A 15,570-nucleotide genomic window follows, 5' to 3' on the forward strand; every position below is an offset into this window, starting at 1 on the left:
GTCCATGTGCTCCCTCAAGCGGCCAGATGTAAAGTGGACCTTGAACACATTCTTGGCATTGCGGGTATCGTGGGCACAGTTCTTAACCTCCTGGTCGTGGTGTTTGTGTATCTTTACACACCTGTCTGACATGACTAAACACAGTCTGTACGGGTGGATTTACAGTGAAGCTGTTGATTGTTGGATATGGGACATCACCGAATTGATGGGTGGATGAAAGGACAACTGGAGGGAAAGGACAGGATGCTCTGAACACAGGAGAGTGTTTTAGTAGTTAAGCAGGCTGATTGAATCAGTAGCATTATCTTACATTGTTGGTGAAGATACGACTGACATATATGAGTGTGTTTGTAACTGTGTTTAGACCCCAAAGTCCTTTTCCATGAGTTGAGGTGACCAGCATGTTGTTGTAAGTGCAGTTAAAGGTATGTATTCGTTTTCTGCTCTTTGATGCTATTGTTTTTGAAAATAAATTTATAACCAAAAAATGAGAAAATTCCTCAAAATTATTCCGCTTATCTCCACCTTTGCTTTCATCCATTAGGGCAGCAGCCATTGGATAGTGTGGGTGTTACATTACACACGTTGGCCTCCTTGACCTATCACAGAGGACCCAAAAAGAGCAAAGACATAAAAGGATATGCCTCATAAAAAGACCAAAGTGTAAGAAGAGAGCTGTAAGCATGAGCTGACAGGACATGCTTTTATTTCCTTAACTTCTACTCCTTACAGAAATATCCCCAGAGCTCCAGGCACAAGGACAGAGAAACCTGACAGATAAATAGTGTGTGACTGTTCAGTATACATATTTGTTCATATGCATGGGTGCTGTTCGTAAACACTGAAGTAAAGCTAACATGCTTTTTCTTCTACTCTCTGATATTCATGGAAAATATTCCCATGATGATATTTTACACATAAATATTGATTTGATTCTTCAAGGTGCAGGAGCAGTACAATTATTTGGATTATTGATGTTAATATCAGGCAGTATTTGACAGCTGGTGATGATGTCGATCTTCTCGGACACAGCCTTGAGGTCGTCCAGGATTAATCGGATGCTGTGGGAGGCGTTGATGATGGCGCTCTGCGACGTATTCAGCTGAGCTGTTGCACTTTGCACCTTTAAGAAAAGCAGTCAGAGTCAAAAAACTTTTAAAATGAAGACATTTCAACCACAACCAATCAGCTGTGACAAGATGCTTGTCATAAGATTGTTGTTAATGATACAAGTGTTGCCACTTTACATGTACTGGCATGTAAAATAGCAATATGATTTCTATCTATTCTAATGTCATGTCTCTGACATTATATCATAAGCTTACTCTGTCACAGCCACCCTAGATGTTTGAATTACAACAGGTTTGCATCACACCCTCTATGCAGCATTATTCTGATTACTTCTCCTCTGCATAGCAATATGTTGTTCCCAAATATTCTTTTCCTGTTCTACAACACTGGAGAATAAGTACAGTGGCTTCTGTTGTAATTATGTAGTATAAGGGGCATTTAGCAAGATGTTATATACCTAATTTATATATGTAATGATAAATGTCCAGAGTCAAACACATCTACTTACTTCTCGAGTGGCACTGCCATAAACATGCCGTAGTGTCTGTGCAACGTCAGTAAACAGCCGGCTGTTAGATTCCTGCAGCTTCTGTTGTAGAAGGGTCTCACCTGGAAACAGAACGACACACTGAAATAACTGAGAGCTAAACTTAAATTTCATCGTTCACTTCTCCGTCTGATTAAAGCCATCAGTGACTAAACACTGATGAAATGTGATGGGGAAAAAAAGCCAAACACTGAAATACACTGGTCAAAAGTAATCAGTTATCATTGCAACAACAAACACTCCACAATATATGATCTTAAGTAAGGCTACCCATATAGTAATAATAAGGATAGTTTAACCGTGGAGGGCTTTGTGGCAAGATACTCTTAACTCAAAGGTCAAACTACCAGCTTTATCAGAGCTATCAAACAAATTTCAAATGCATCACTGGAGCTGATGATCCACCCACTGATGCAGATCATGAGAAACCAGTAAACGGATCTCTGAGTAACAAGTATTCTGTCACATAATGATCACTGGAATATCTATTATACTTATTATGTTATATGGCAGTGGTTCCCAACTGGTCCAGCCCCAGGGTCCAGATTTCTGGTTTGGCAGTAGTTCAAGGTCCACACAGTTACATACATTCAGCATCATACTTGGGTTTGGACATGTCGTCAAGCTAGTCTGCTGTGTCTGTTAAGTAGCTGTCCATTTGTCACTAACTCTACAGCAGGAAACAGCATTTCAAATTAAAAGCTCTGTGCCAGAAATTCACTGTACTTAAAAATAAATAGTGTTTTTTATGGACTTTGCCGCAACTCACCAGTTTGGGAACCACTGTTATATGGTTTTCCTCACCTTGTGGCCTGTGTGTGGGACTTGGCCTGTCTTCCACGATGGACTGTATATCAGGATGGTCTCTAACTACAATAAGAGGAGGCAGGTCTCTCCTGAGTATCTGAGTGCTCTCCTGGCTCAGTGAGGATGCTCGGTCCGCCTGCTCCTCCTCCTCACCCTCACTGTCTGTTTCAGACGCCTCCCCAGGAACCTGACAGCACCCAAGATCACAGACAAAGCAGACTGCAGGTTAATGACAGGAGAGGTGACGTATTGGTCAATGCTGCTGAACACACTTTTATCTCTGAAACACACACAGAGCATGCAACACAACCTTGGCTCCGACTGTGACAGTTTGGGGAGGTGGCATGGAGGTGATGTAGACTTCATCATCAGAGTCTGTCTCAGAGGCCTCGCCCTGCACCACAATCTGGTAGCTGCTGGACATCGCTGCACACACACAAACACACACAGCTACATTAGCTACACTGTGACAACCTACAGTTACTGTAGCTTAACGTTACTAATAAAACGGGAAGTTATATGCTACAGTATTCCAGACATACCGGCTTCACTTTGCTCAATACACGTTTTCTCAGAGAGAGTCTAAAATACAATGTAAAAGTTAAATGTTTAAATACAGAGTCCAAAAACCCCCGAAACTGTCAAACCTTTCCTGTGTTGTTGAAAACACAAATCACATGAGCAATAAGGAAATGGCTTGTTCTCCAACACCCAATCGGAGCTGCACTATCATGTCACATGACAAGTGACGTTTCATACCGCAATTGGAAGACATGTCAGCTCCGTGTCAGAGAGTCTGTTTGTAAATGTATCGGCGTATGCCTAAATTCAACGTGAATTTCCTACTCTCTAACGAATTTCCTAACACCCTTTTCTTGAAAATAATATATTTTATTACTGTAAATATAGTTTTTCGAATGTTCTTGGTTGTTGGAGCGTGTGATTAACGTTCATTTAAGGAGTTAATTCCCACTAACTCCGCCAGAGTGAACCCCGAGGAGTACCCTGGTAAATATTTCGAGCGCAACCCAGGAAGCAGGCTTGTGTTTACTCGTAGCTTAAAATCTATGCTAGCAACCTACAGGTAGGGTACATTTAACAGTCAACGCTGTTGAATTCAGTCAGATTAATTGCAAGCTGTGTCATACAAACATGCATTGCTTTGTGTTGTCTCATATGGCGACATAGGAAAGACTAGGCCTGGGCAATTTTGCCTGTGAACAACACTTGTTTGCTATCTAGCGCTAACTGTCAAGCTAATGCTAACGACGTTAAGGGTTTTCACATTTAGCGGTACTGATAAGTGAAACTGTTTTATTCAAGCGTTATATTGGGGTTTATAATCACTTTTGTGTGTTTGGCAGATATGGCAGACGAGTCTCTGTTCGACTTTCTCCACATGGAGATTGTGTCACATATTTACAAGGAGCAGCAGTCCGGTAAAGGAGAGATGGATAACAAGGTGTGTTCAATAAAGGCAGGAAACAGTCAACTGACACTTAATGTGAAGAATAATCTTAGACTTGAATTACACTGTGGTCTGGGAGCACCTTTCAAAACACTATCACTATTTGGTATTAATTGTGCTGGCTAATTAGCGCATATTTGTAGATACCAACCAGATAATCACTCCCCCACTCTCAGGCTTCACAATTCAGCTAACCATCACATGATAACCTTGCAGTTTTGTCAGGACAAACCACATTAACACACACAATAATTTATTGTCCACTGAGCCAATAAACAGCTTGACCTTTCTTCTCTCCAGGACAGAGCTGTTTGTGTGTCTGTCCTTGAAAGCATGGGCTTCAGGGTGGGACAAGGACTCATTGAGAGGTAGATGAACACTCACATACTGTATGTGCAACAGTAAATGCTGTGCAACATGCATCCTCACTTTTATTAAGTGCCTGTGTTTATGTTTGGTCCATCTAGGTTGACCAGGGACTCTCCCAGCTTCAAGGATGAGCTGGATGTAATGAAGTTCATCTGTAAAGACTTCTGGACGAAGGTGTTCCGGAGACAGGTTGACAACCTTAGAACAAACCATCAGGTAAAATAAAAGTTTAGATTAGTGTTTTCACTGTCAGGAATTTCTGTCTCTTTTGTGAAAATGTGACTTAGTTTGTGATTACACAGATCATGTTGGCAAAGAAGAGCTTAGAATATCTAAATCTTCAATACAACTCAACTATGGTCATATCTTACATAACCTCCTTTGAATTATAGGAAGCTTTGCTGGTAAATGAAGAAAATAATATATACAAAATCATATTCAGTGTCAGTTAAAGGATAACTTAAGCATTTTTCAAACTGGACCCTTTTCATAGTGTAAACTGGTTAAAGAGACTGATGTGAACCACAGTTTCTTAAATTGGTCCAGCATTGAGCAAGCAGGCAGCTGCCAGCAGCCGCGGGACGGGCTGCAATGGAAGCACACGGGGCAATTGAGTGTCATCACTGTGTGTTAATTAAAGTGTTTTTTTTTTTTTTCACAGAGAGCTCAGATTGTTGCTTTAAGTGGTGGAGGTGTCTCTTCACCGTTGTCTTGATTCAGTCCATTCGTTATTGCCTTGTTAAGTGGAAGTCTGGTACTGAAATATCACGAGATGTCAACTGTTGCAGTCAGACGACATAGGAAACCTATGTAAGATTTGGGGAGAGTATAATAACCAGCGTATTTTATAGAAAATGTATTTAGTGTAAGAGATTTTCAATATCATCGCCAGGTGTGCATGTGCAGTGTATGGACAGGAGTGTTAGGATTCATTTGTAGCCCAACTAGCCAAAACTTCAGTGTGTCCATATCCAACAAAGATGGTCAATGACAGTTGGTTAAAGTGTAGCTCCTCATTTTGTTGGCACAGATCAGGAGTGGGTAAACTTGAACCACTCTTAACAAAATAGGCATTTTTCCTCTGTGGACATAGGGTCACAGGACCCACAGGAACACCATCCGCCTTCCAGTCTCATGGCTTTGCTGCTTGTTCACCCTCTGCTGCCTTTTCTCCTCCCTCTCTCCTTGTCCGCTCTTCATGCGTATACTCTGGCTCACATAAAAACAGGCAGAATTCAAATTCAAAAGCCTCATCCACATGATTAAAATCAGGGTAATCCATGACATTGAATATCTTTTAGATAACACTAAACTACTTGTTTCGCAAACCACTCTGATTATTACACAGATCTCACACACATTTCCACTGTTGTTTTCCTGCAACAAGTGACATCTCATGATATTTCAGAATAAGACTTCTGCTTAACAGGGCAGTAACAAACAGACCTGATCAAGTGAAAGGTAAAGAGACACTTCAGCCACTTATAAAAACAATCTAAGCCGTCTGTGATGAAGATAACCACTTTTAATGGACATACAGCGACAGTGTTCAATTGCCCGTGAGCTTCCATTGCAGCCCGTCGCGCGGCTGCCGCTCGCTCAGTACTGAACCAATGTCAAAAATTGTTGTTCACATCAGTCTCTGTGACCAATTTACACAGGGAAATATGGTCCAGGTTGAAAAACACAAAAGTTATCCTTTAAAATGTGTTGTTAGTTACAAGGTTTCTTACTATACCTGCCTTTATTTTCTGTTATAGGGCACCTATGTTCTGCAGGACAACAAATTTTCTCTGCTCACTCAGCTCTCCAGTGGAAAACAATACTTGGATCAGGCTCCTAAGGTGAGCATACTGTTTCTCTGAAATAATAAAATCCACCTCCATACGTCTCATGTTAATTTGTATTTTTATGTGTTTCCTTTCAGTACCTCGCTTTTTCATGTGGCATTGTGAGGGGAGCTCTGTCTAACCTTGGTATGGACAGCGTGGTGACAGCTGAGGTCTCTGTTATGCCATCCTGTGAGTACTATCAGAATATCATTCATGTTTTTCTTTACTGTGGGAAAGGATGTGGTAACATAACATGCTGTTAAGAAACTGTTAGGTTGTGTGATCAGTTAGGTCAGGACATGTTTGTGAGATTCATTAAGTATCATTAAGTAGGGTGCTACATTTTGGATATATCTTTTAAAGATATTCTATGCAGGGTTCTCCTAGAAAAAACAATGTAGAGTCATGCAGAAGTAATCCTTCTCAATTATCACGTATGACCCAACGTAAGTGTGTGATGGTGTATTTTCCTGCTTCTTATTGACTGTGCTTGGGATGTTTATGGGCATCTACCCTGACAGCACGCAGATGAGGTCAGGGCTTTATAAAAAGTAAGCAACCAGGTGCCAGACCATAAATAGCAGGCATCCAAGAGACACAGTGCCAAAAGAACGCAAATATAGTGAGGTGAAATGCCAAACGAGAGTTAATCTAGGGTTGGCTTTTACTTTCACCTTTGTCGGCAAGCTTGTTTACAAACTGTAACTGACTGTCTTGCATAGTATACCGTCAAGGTCCCAACAGATTAGGGATCGACGATATGTTTTCTTCAGAGCTCATGCCAATACCAGTTATTATGAAATAGAGATACCGACAGCCGATATTTACAACCGATATATGTCTGCTGTAAAAATCATAGCTGACACAGAATTTAAAAAAAAGAAACACTGACAAAGCACTACATTCAAATGCAATTAAGCATATATTTATTCTGAGAACTTTTCCAATGAAACAGTACAGGGAGCTGCCAGCAGCACTTTGGAAAAAAAAAAACTTTGACAAGTAAACAAATGAATAGAAAAAAGTGCTCCCTGAGGTTTAAAGTACGTGAAATAGTGAGTAAAACACTGAACAGTTAATGAATATGCTAGCTAAATAAAAACAGATAATAAAAAATAATAATAAAATAAAATAAAGGAGAGCTTAATTAAAAGCCAGGCTAAAAAGGTAGGTCTTGAGTTTGCTTTAAAGGGCCTAGAGTGGTACATGCAGGCAGTGAGAAGCACGCCAGGGGCAAAACAGCACCGCTAAGGAAAATAAAACTGTATATCGGCATATTGGTGGAAAAAAAATCACAGGTGCCGATAACCCCAAAAATTCATAATATCGGCCCCGATAATCAGTCAGGTCGATTATCTGTCGACCCCTAAAACAGATCGTTTACCTCTTCTTAATTTTGTCTTGCCAGGTAAGTTCCAAGTGGTGATCCAGAAGTTATGACCTTATCCTCTCTGCTACCCTGGAGCTGATGAACAGGGCCCTGTGGGTTTGGGCTAATCCTAAAGAGAGGATAGTAGTTCCTGTCCATCCACCCACAGAGGGAATCAAACACCACCGTGATTTCCACAACTGGGTCAAACAGGACTTGCCAGGTTCGGCTGACAACTAGGTACCCATGAAAGAGCAAAAAGGGTTAGCAGGTGTACCTCTCACGTGTGGTATTCTGATACAGAAGATTTGTTTTATTCCTTCTGCATTTTTATTTTCATGTTTGTTTCGTATACAAAGGAAATAATATATGATATTTTCAGCTTTAGTTTTCACTGGCCTTGCCTGAGCCCACCTGGCCGAGCTTTGAAAAGAAATATTGACTGTCCGTGATGTGAAAACAATAATGTGAATGTATAGTAAATCACATGGTAATTTAATGTTCTTTGTAATATCTTGCAATGTTGGGTGCAGTCTGAACTGAGAGGACTGACTCAGAAGTACTCACTAAGACATAATTGAAAATAAAAATCAATTTAGGATAAAACATCAACTGCCATACCATCGCTTTGAGCATCCATCCAAATAACAGCCAGTGAGCCTTTGAACATCATTACACCTGCCTCATTAGATTCATTATTCAACACTTGTTTCTCTGCAGACACTCTGAATCTGTAACTAGCTCCTGGTGCTTTGCTCTGCCTTGTAGCAGACTGCCTTTAGGAGCTGGGTGTTTCATGCATGCTGGTGGTCATTCAAATTTCAGTTCATTTAAAGGCAAAATGCAAATCTAGAATGAGTCGTGGGTACAGGAATTTTATTTTCAGTATGTTCCATTATAGATGTGGTAACACTGTCTGCGCCTCTGTCTATTCCTCTGTAGGGATGTCACATTAGTTTACGGATTTTTTATTTTGGTACCAAAATGTACAATTTTTGTCCTTTTGCACAGCATTGATATGTAGTAATTGAATTTCTCTAGCATATAGTGAGCTGCAAATGTGTTTTTACCATGTTGTGTGGCTTTTAAACCAATTCACATGAATTTCTGTGTTACATTTGTGAAATGACTCTTTGCTTTGTATAAAAGTCTCCTCAAACATAAATCCCAAAACAGCTTAAAACTATAAAACTGTTAAGTTTGTGTTGTTTCCTTTGATTATTTTACTTTCTCAACTTAACATTTTCTCTAAGTGGAATAATAATGTGACAAAACAAAGCCTTTAGAACAAGAAAGGACAACTCACTGACACAGTGATAAAGAAAATCACCTCTCCAGTAGATGCTGTTGCCTATTTTTGCCACTAGATGGAGACAGAGAGCTTTCTTTATTTCCATGTCTGTTGCTTTACAGTTTGGGCGAAGTCTGTCCAGGGTCTCCTTGCCTGTTCAGCCTTGTTCTTAAAAATCTGTAGTTCATCTTTCTAATACGCCCCCAGTATTTGTCTGGGAGAAAAGAGACCCCGTAGTTGAAAATTGTTTTTCACACTCGCTTAAAAAATAATGAGAAGTCAAAAACTGTTCACACTTTGTATCACACTGTGCATTTCCTTTATCTTTTTTATTACCTGTCTGCATAACAACATATTTCACTGTGTGCTTTAGCAACAGCAGTTCCATTTCCCATCTTCCCTGCTTAAGTTATTAATATTTCTTTCATGTTGTTGATCCATATCATGAGCTCGGCATTAAGAGGTTCTACTGTATGTGAGTGTACTGCACAGGCTAAACTGTAACTTCAGTTTTAAGACAACCATGATGAATCTAAGTTAGTGTTTTAAGACCCAGGTTCTCTCTAATCCATCATCAGATTTGTCACAATGTTTTATTTACACTTGGATTTTCATTAAAGTTACATTTTGGTATACCACCACGTTGACGTTATAGCTCTCTCTGAAGGATTATGGTGCTCACTCTGCTTTCATTACTGTCTCTGTTTAAGTAAAATATCCCTGACAGTGCTCCAGTATTTCACTGCCATCAGTGTAATAGTTTTACACAATAAAGGTCTTTACATGTAACTTAATCAATTCACTGTGTTTCCAGTTTGTGTGTCACTGAGGCTCGGGCTTGAAAAACCACCGTGTGGATGCTGCTTTCCATATTTGCTCTTACAGTAGTTTCTGTTTATAGTAGTCACAACATGGAAGTTGTATTTCCTCATACACAGAGAGACACCTTAGCATCAAGTTTTCATCGGATATTAGAGGTAATGGCCATAGACTGGTGCAGGGAAGCAAATTATTGAAGTTAATGTCAGGGCGTCGGCAGCATAGTGAATAGTGCCAGCACCCCATGTACAGAAGCATCGCCTCGCTGCAGCAGCCGCAGGTTCGAATCCTGCTCGCAGCCCTTTGCTGCATGTCAGTCCCCACTCTCTCTCTCTGTCTCCCTATTTCATTCTCTGTCCTGTCAATAAAGGCAAAAAGCCCATAAAAATAATCTTAAAAAAAAAAAAAAAGTTAATGTCACACTGGTTTCCTCATCAAAAAGCCAACGTGATTTTTCCATTCATTTCTGGATTATTGCAGAAAATGAGCTATGTGGAAAACAAAAGTTAAGATATTTACATTTTGTTCAGCAAAATAATTTTCACAAATGACCACCATTTGTACAATTTTTTTTTTTTTTTCTGAAGACCATTTTGGGGCTAGCGTGAAAGGAGTAGAGAAAGGGGGTGACATGCAGCAAAGGGTCATAGGCTGGAATCAAGCCCGTGGACGCTGCGGCAAGGACATTGCCTTTGTACATAGGAGCCAGCTCTACCCACTGAGCTACTGGGCGCCCCTGACTTTTACAGTTTTTGAAGCGTAAATGCAATGGCCAGAAGCAAAATGCTAATCTGAGTCTATAAATGAACTACACTATGGTCATGTGACTTAACGCCGCCACTACAACGAGATGTAGAGCTATGTTCAGCGTGATGATGTTCTGTAGCTGCATTTAGCCACTTGTTAGCAATCACCTTTTTGATGACACCTCAAAGCTCCACAGTTCACGAGTGGGAGATTTACCAATTTATTTAATGTCGTAGAACTAAATGTAAAAATCTTATTTTAAGAAACTAACCAAAAATCCATTGACTTAAAGATGAGTGAACCAGAGGTGCTACATTTTTAACTTATGTCCTGATTTCAGACTCACTCCTGCATCACTCTATTGTCATGAATGACAACGTCAGAGTGGAATTTATATGTAACAGGGCAGTCATAGTGAAGGGTGAAATTGTGCTCACTATGTAGACAACTTGTCATGCACATAAATGGACAGTGAAGTCAAGACAAATATGCACTATATCCAGACATCCTTTTTAATTAGCATAGCATAGCAACATTTTGTCATTTGTAAAAAGTTTTCACTGCTGCAAAAACAGTGTTACCACATCAGTTGTCACAACACTGAAACTATAGCGACCCAGCTCAGCTACGTTCGTTCACAAACCCCACCATAAAGCATAAATAGCTGCCATGAAATAGTGGAAGGAGAGACAGACTGTGACTTGGACTGCACCTCACAAAGGCACTCAATTTCCAATCAGCCTTTGTAAACAGTTGTAAAATGCCTTTTGTGGCTCTCAAGGGAGCATTTTATAGTCCAAGTAAATAACCCTCATGATGTCATCAGGGTTATTTTTGCTTGGATTCTGACACCACAGACTTTTTTTCTCAAACTGAAGGTACTGAGTTAGGGAAGAATGAAGGAAGGGTCTAATACAAGAGTTGCTGTTGGCTGCATAATGGGAAGTGAAGGATCCAGTGTTGTTGGAGCTTGATCCATGCTAGGGATTAAAAGTCAAGATACCTCGGCTTCGACTGAATCAGTTTTGATCATTCTTTTTTTTAAAATATATCTCTTGCCAGTCCCCCAACTTCATAGAAGTGCAATACTACACTCCTTTAATATAGCCTTAACTCCTTTGTCTGAAACTTGGCTCTCAAACTGGGCTATGTCCTTACTTCAGTATGGAGGCCCTCAAGACAAGAGTTCTTGAATGAGCTTAAGCATTCGAGAAAAGTTAAATAAGATCCCTGGTTATAAGTAGACAGCCACTCTACCCCTGCTGATCTGCATAGTGCATTGTAGGTGACAGCAAGATGTGTGGTTTTCGGAGCGTCTATTCAACTGTAGGAATGTTGTGAGAGAAGAAAACAGGAAAACTGAGCTAGGCGTCTGCATAAATGTGCAGCACCTGACTATGGCCCACTCTTTTGCCCATTTGTTGCAATCCATTAAACACTTTGCCCAAATCCTCTCTTGGGAGAAGTAAAAAAAAAAAAAAAAAAAAAAAAAACAGAGAGAGGGATTAGAGAGAAAGCCTGGGAGGGAGGGAGGGGGGCTGGATTGTAGAAAGTGGGTGGAGGAAGAGAGGGTGAGATTGAGAGAGCGGGCGAGAGGAAAATGAGATGGAGAGAATGAAGAGCCTCTACAGGAGGCTGGGGGGAATGAAAGGTAGAAAAGAGGAGTTTATTGGAGGAGGGGGGGGGGGCAGAGTGGGAGCAGTGTAGGAGAGGATGATGATGAAGGAAGATGATGAAGGTGTGATAGTGAGGAGGGGAACGGTGTGAGACATATCTTGTACCCAAATGTCCTACAAACTGTGAGGGATGATGGCAGGAGTTCAGCAACAGTTGTGTGCTGCTCTGCGTGTCATTGCTCCCCTTCCTCCTGCCCTACCCTGCATCACAATATCGCCAATATACTCACAAAGGAGGAACAGTGAATGGAGGGAGGAGAGCAAAGGAGGAGGAGGAGGAGGAGGAGGGGGATGTTCAGGGTCCAAGAAGAAAGAAAGGAGGTGTTGGGGGTGTGTGAGTAAAACCAGCATTCATTCTCTCAAATTGATGACTTGCTAAAATTCTGTAACACTGTCCACATAGAGTGACTGAAGCCTTTTGTAGTGTGAGAAGCTGACGGAGACTATTGATCTGTGGGAAGTCTCCTGAGAGCTCACTGCAGTTTCAGAAACTGAAATCACCAAATGCAATTTAAAGTCATTTTTGAGCCCTGATAATTTAGTAGTGGCCATTAAATTAACATCAAATACTGATCTGGGGTCCAAAACAGTTGTGTGGTCGTACAACATCCACATATCCAAGTTCATGGTATCGCGATAGACCCAGTTTTGACAATAATTGATATTTAATAAATGAAATAGTGTCATAATGTTGAATACACACGTAATTATATTGTGTAAATAATCCAGCACCTCTTAAATTATTTACATTTCTTCATATTCTTGCTTTGTCTCTTATTTTGGTCACATATTTTGAGTGTATGTTTGTTATGTAATGCAGTTTTATCTGTGTGTTTTTGTTATGTATTTGTGTTTGAGGACCCCCTTAAAAATCTGATGCTACATCTCAAGTGGCTATTGTTTCAATAAATTCAAATTCAAATATAGATATTGCAATAATATTGTTATTGTGAATGCTTTCGGCCAAAATAATTGTTTAGTAAAAATCTGATATTGTGCCAGCCCTAGTCTGATATAATTTCTCTGATATAACCAGAGATAAACCACGGTGGCCCACTTTAAATTCATTTCCTGTATCTGTGTCACGTGGGTTTCGCCACTTACCCACCCCTTTTGTAGACTAGTGGCAGTCCTAAATGGGATTTATACTTGTGCGGCAGACCCTATGCAGCATGTGTCACTCTGCAGTTACACCTCCGAAACACTAGTTGGCAGCGGGGTTTCTGTGAAGTGCTGTAAAGTTTAGTTGATTCAAACTCACATTAAACACACATTAAACATGGCTTAATAGTGACAATTTCAAACACAAGTACACAAATCAGCTTCACTTTGACTCGCAGCATTCACAGACAAACACTTGTCTTTATCTGAACACATTTTCCCCACAAACACAACATGCTAATGTTTTTAGCACAAGCCTATGGCATTTTACATTGTATAAATTAGCCTAGCAACTAGCAGACTTTCCCTCTTCTCATATAAAGCCAGGGACAACAGCAACACTTAACAAAGGTAACATTACAAAATTCGGCTCAATTACAGCTCACAAGGTTCACTGACAAAACAACTCTTACACTAAACACATTTTCCAAACAAATATAAGATGCTAACATTATTAGCGCCAGCCTATGGCATTTTGCATTGTATAGCCTAAATTAGTCTAGTGACGAGCGGAGATTTCCTCTGCTCATATGAAGCCAGGATAAATCACACACAAGACTTAAAATGCTTTTTTGTAGAGGCTTTATTGTCTTCACAATTTATTGTTTCTTATTTGTGGAAATTAAAGTAAATGTGAATAAAATTGATGCAGCTTGTAGTGGGGTACAGTATCTTTGATATAACTTAAATATGCTGTAGCTAATGTTGGCTGGGTTAATCATTGGTAATCATTAAACAGATTTAGTAGTTTTTATGAGGTATTTTTGATTCTGTCAACTTTGACTTTGTATGATGTTTTATTTAAATAAAATTAGTGTTTATTTAAAGGGAGTTTGGTGGCTTGGCAGTACTGATAATGGGGCTGTTTATGGTTAAACAAAAAGGATCTTACTCTTTAACAAAAAGGTTTGTCTCTGTGGGGATCCCTTTTATTATGTTTTCAGACACTAAGAATTAAAATCTGAGCCTGTCAGTGGCAAAACAAGAACTTTTAGTGGGCGTAAAATGATGTTGAGAACAGCTCTGAGTGGTTACACTGCATTCTGTTTTGGAGCTGGACCAGTTTCAAAAGCTGTTCCCATTTGTCACTTTGACATAAAAACATGGGAAACTAGGGTCCAGGTTGAAAAATAGCAGAGTTACCCTTTAAGTATCTCTGTCTCAAAAGGCCGGTCTCATTGTCCTCAGAGCATGCAAACAAATCTGCAGATGACCAAGTGTCTTTTATTTACAGCCCGCATGATCTCACAGGATGCCGTCCGCTTTCATCCTCTCAAACTGTCCCATCACTTCTTTATCTCACAACTTCTTTTTCATCAGCTTTTTTTTTAGGCTATTACCTTTCTTCCCCCTTCCTCCTCATTCAACTTCCTCCACTCATGCATAGTTAGAGTGAGATCCTCTGTCTCACCGACACAAACTTTGTCTCCTGGGGCCATATGTTGACCCGTGGTGGACCTGAATACAGCCATCTGCCTGCCTTAACTACGTCCCACAGGGCAGGAGTGTGGGAGAATGTCCATCAGACACAATACAGCACACACACACACACACACACACACACAGAAACCATGCGAGCACACACATGCCTTTAACCCCTTCACCGCCACTAATCACTCCCAGACAGCCAGCCCATCTCATGTTAACAGTGACAAGATAATAGCTCTTGTGTGTGTGCATGAAAAAGAGATTCCTGGAGGGTCAGTCATGCATATGCATCTATAGCCCTGCTTTTGTGTGTGCTGATACTTGAAATATAGTTTCACTTAATAAGGACCATTTAAGTTGTGGGTTTTCTTCCTCCTGCCTCTACCAACTTGTGTTACTCACCACACTGTCATAACAGGATGCTTCCCAGCTGCCACGCAGGGTGTAAAACGTGGAGAGGCGAGGGGATGTATTTGAAGTAAAGGAGAGAAACAAAGTGAGAAAGGCAAACTGGGAAGTGGTGGAGGCGGTGAGGGAGAAGGGACATGGGTGGGAGCCCAGGATTGTCCAGATTAAACCCCAAACAAAAGACTTTTTATCTCCACATGAAATCTCAATGGCATGACTTCACACACACACACACACACACACACACACACACACACCATTGTTCTGCTATATTACAGCACACTGGTTGAGGCAGAAATGACTGAACCAAGACATTTTTGACCTCACTATAGTTAACTGAGGTGATTTCAGAAGACAGCTTACAATAACTAAAGCATTTATGAGAATCACTTCTGGATCAATCAGCAACACTGTTATGCAAGCACTCTCTTTAAGCTGATGATGCACCGCAGAGTATCTTTGTGACTCATTTCCTGCTACCTTGCACAATAACACCTGGAAACGTGAAGGATGTACTGGGTTTCACTCTGATTACGCATGCTAATGTGTTTTTTTCTGTGTGTGTCTGTTGTCAAAT

The 15,570-nt window shown here is 40.4% G+C and overlaps 2 protein-coding genes across 3 annotated transcripts; one reads left to right on the forward strand and one right to left on the reverse strand.

The window, feature by feature from the left end:
- Positions 1-689: 689 nt before the first annotated feature.
- On the reverse strand, positions 690-3,108 carry bloc1s3 (biogenesis of lysosomal organelles complex-1, subunit 3). Its single transcript, XM_049577159.1, has 5 exons — positions 2,968-3,108; positions 2,736-2,851; positions 2,423-2,612; positions 1,580-1,680; positions 690-1,123 (listed from the first exon to the last, which is right to left on the reverse strand). Exons 2-5 carry the CDS (start codon positions 2,847-2,849, stop codon positions 938-940), a joined length of 591 nt encoding a protein of 196 aa, XP_049433116.1. The 5' UTR covers positions 2,850-2,851; positions 2,968-3,108; the 3' UTR covers positions 690-937.
- Positions 3,109-3,234: 126 nt separating this feature from the next.
- trappc6bl (trafficking protein particle complex subunit 6B, like) lies at positions 3,235-9,548 on the forward strand. Of its 2 annotated transcripts, none has more exons than XM_049577161.1 (7): positions 3,235-3,433; positions 3,790-3,887; positions 4,194-4,261; positions 4,361-4,478; positions 6,023-6,106; positions 6,190-6,283; positions 7,503-9,548. In XM_049577161.1, the coding sequence occupies exons 2-7, from the start codon at positions 3,792-3,794 to the stop codon at positions 7,532-7,534; spliced, it is 492 nt and encodes a 163-aa protein (XP_049433118.1). In that variant the 5' UTR covers positions 3,235-3,433; positions 3,790-3,791; the 3' UTR covers positions 7,535-9,548. The 2 variants fall into 2 exon arrangements, with proteins under 2 accessions (XP_049433118.1, XP_049433117.1); XM_049577160.1 differs by having other exon boundaries at positions 3,426-3,509.
- Positions 9,549-15,570: the final 6,022 nt, after the last annotated feature.

This window comes from Epinephelus fuscoguttatus, linkage group LG5 (genome assembly GCF_011397635.1).
Source record: "Epinephelus fuscoguttatus linkage group LG5, E.fuscoguttatus.final_Chr_v1".
Classification (NCBI taxonomy): Eukaryota; Metazoa; Chordata; class Actinopteri; order Perciformes; family Serranidae; genus Epinephelus; species Epinephelus fuscoguttatus.

Coding starts and splice junctions, on each gene's coding strand:
- bloc1s3 (XM_049577159.1), bottom strand. CDS start 2,849: ATGTCCAGCAGCTACCAGATTGTGGTGCAGGGCGAGGCCTCTGAGACA. Junction 1,681..2,422: donor TCCCACACACAGGCCACAAG/GTGAGGAAAACC, acceptor TTCTGTTTCCAG/GTGAGACCCTTCTACAACAG. Junction 1,124..1,579: donor ATGGCAGTGCCACTCGAGAA/GTAAGTAGATGT, acceptor CTTTTCTTAAAG/GTGCAAAGTGCAACAGCTCA.
- trappc6bl (XM_049577161.1), top strand. CDS start 3,792: ATGGCAGACGAGTCTCTGTTCGACTTTCTCCACATGGAGATTGTGTCA. Junction 4,262..4,360: donor GGACAAGGACTCATTGAGAG/GTAGATGAACAC, acceptor TGGTCCATCTAG/GTTGACCAGGGACTCTCCCA. Junction 6,107..6,189: donor ACTTGGATCAGGCTCCTAAG/GTGAGCATACTG, acceptor GTTTCCTTTCAG/TACCTCGCTTTTTCATGTGG.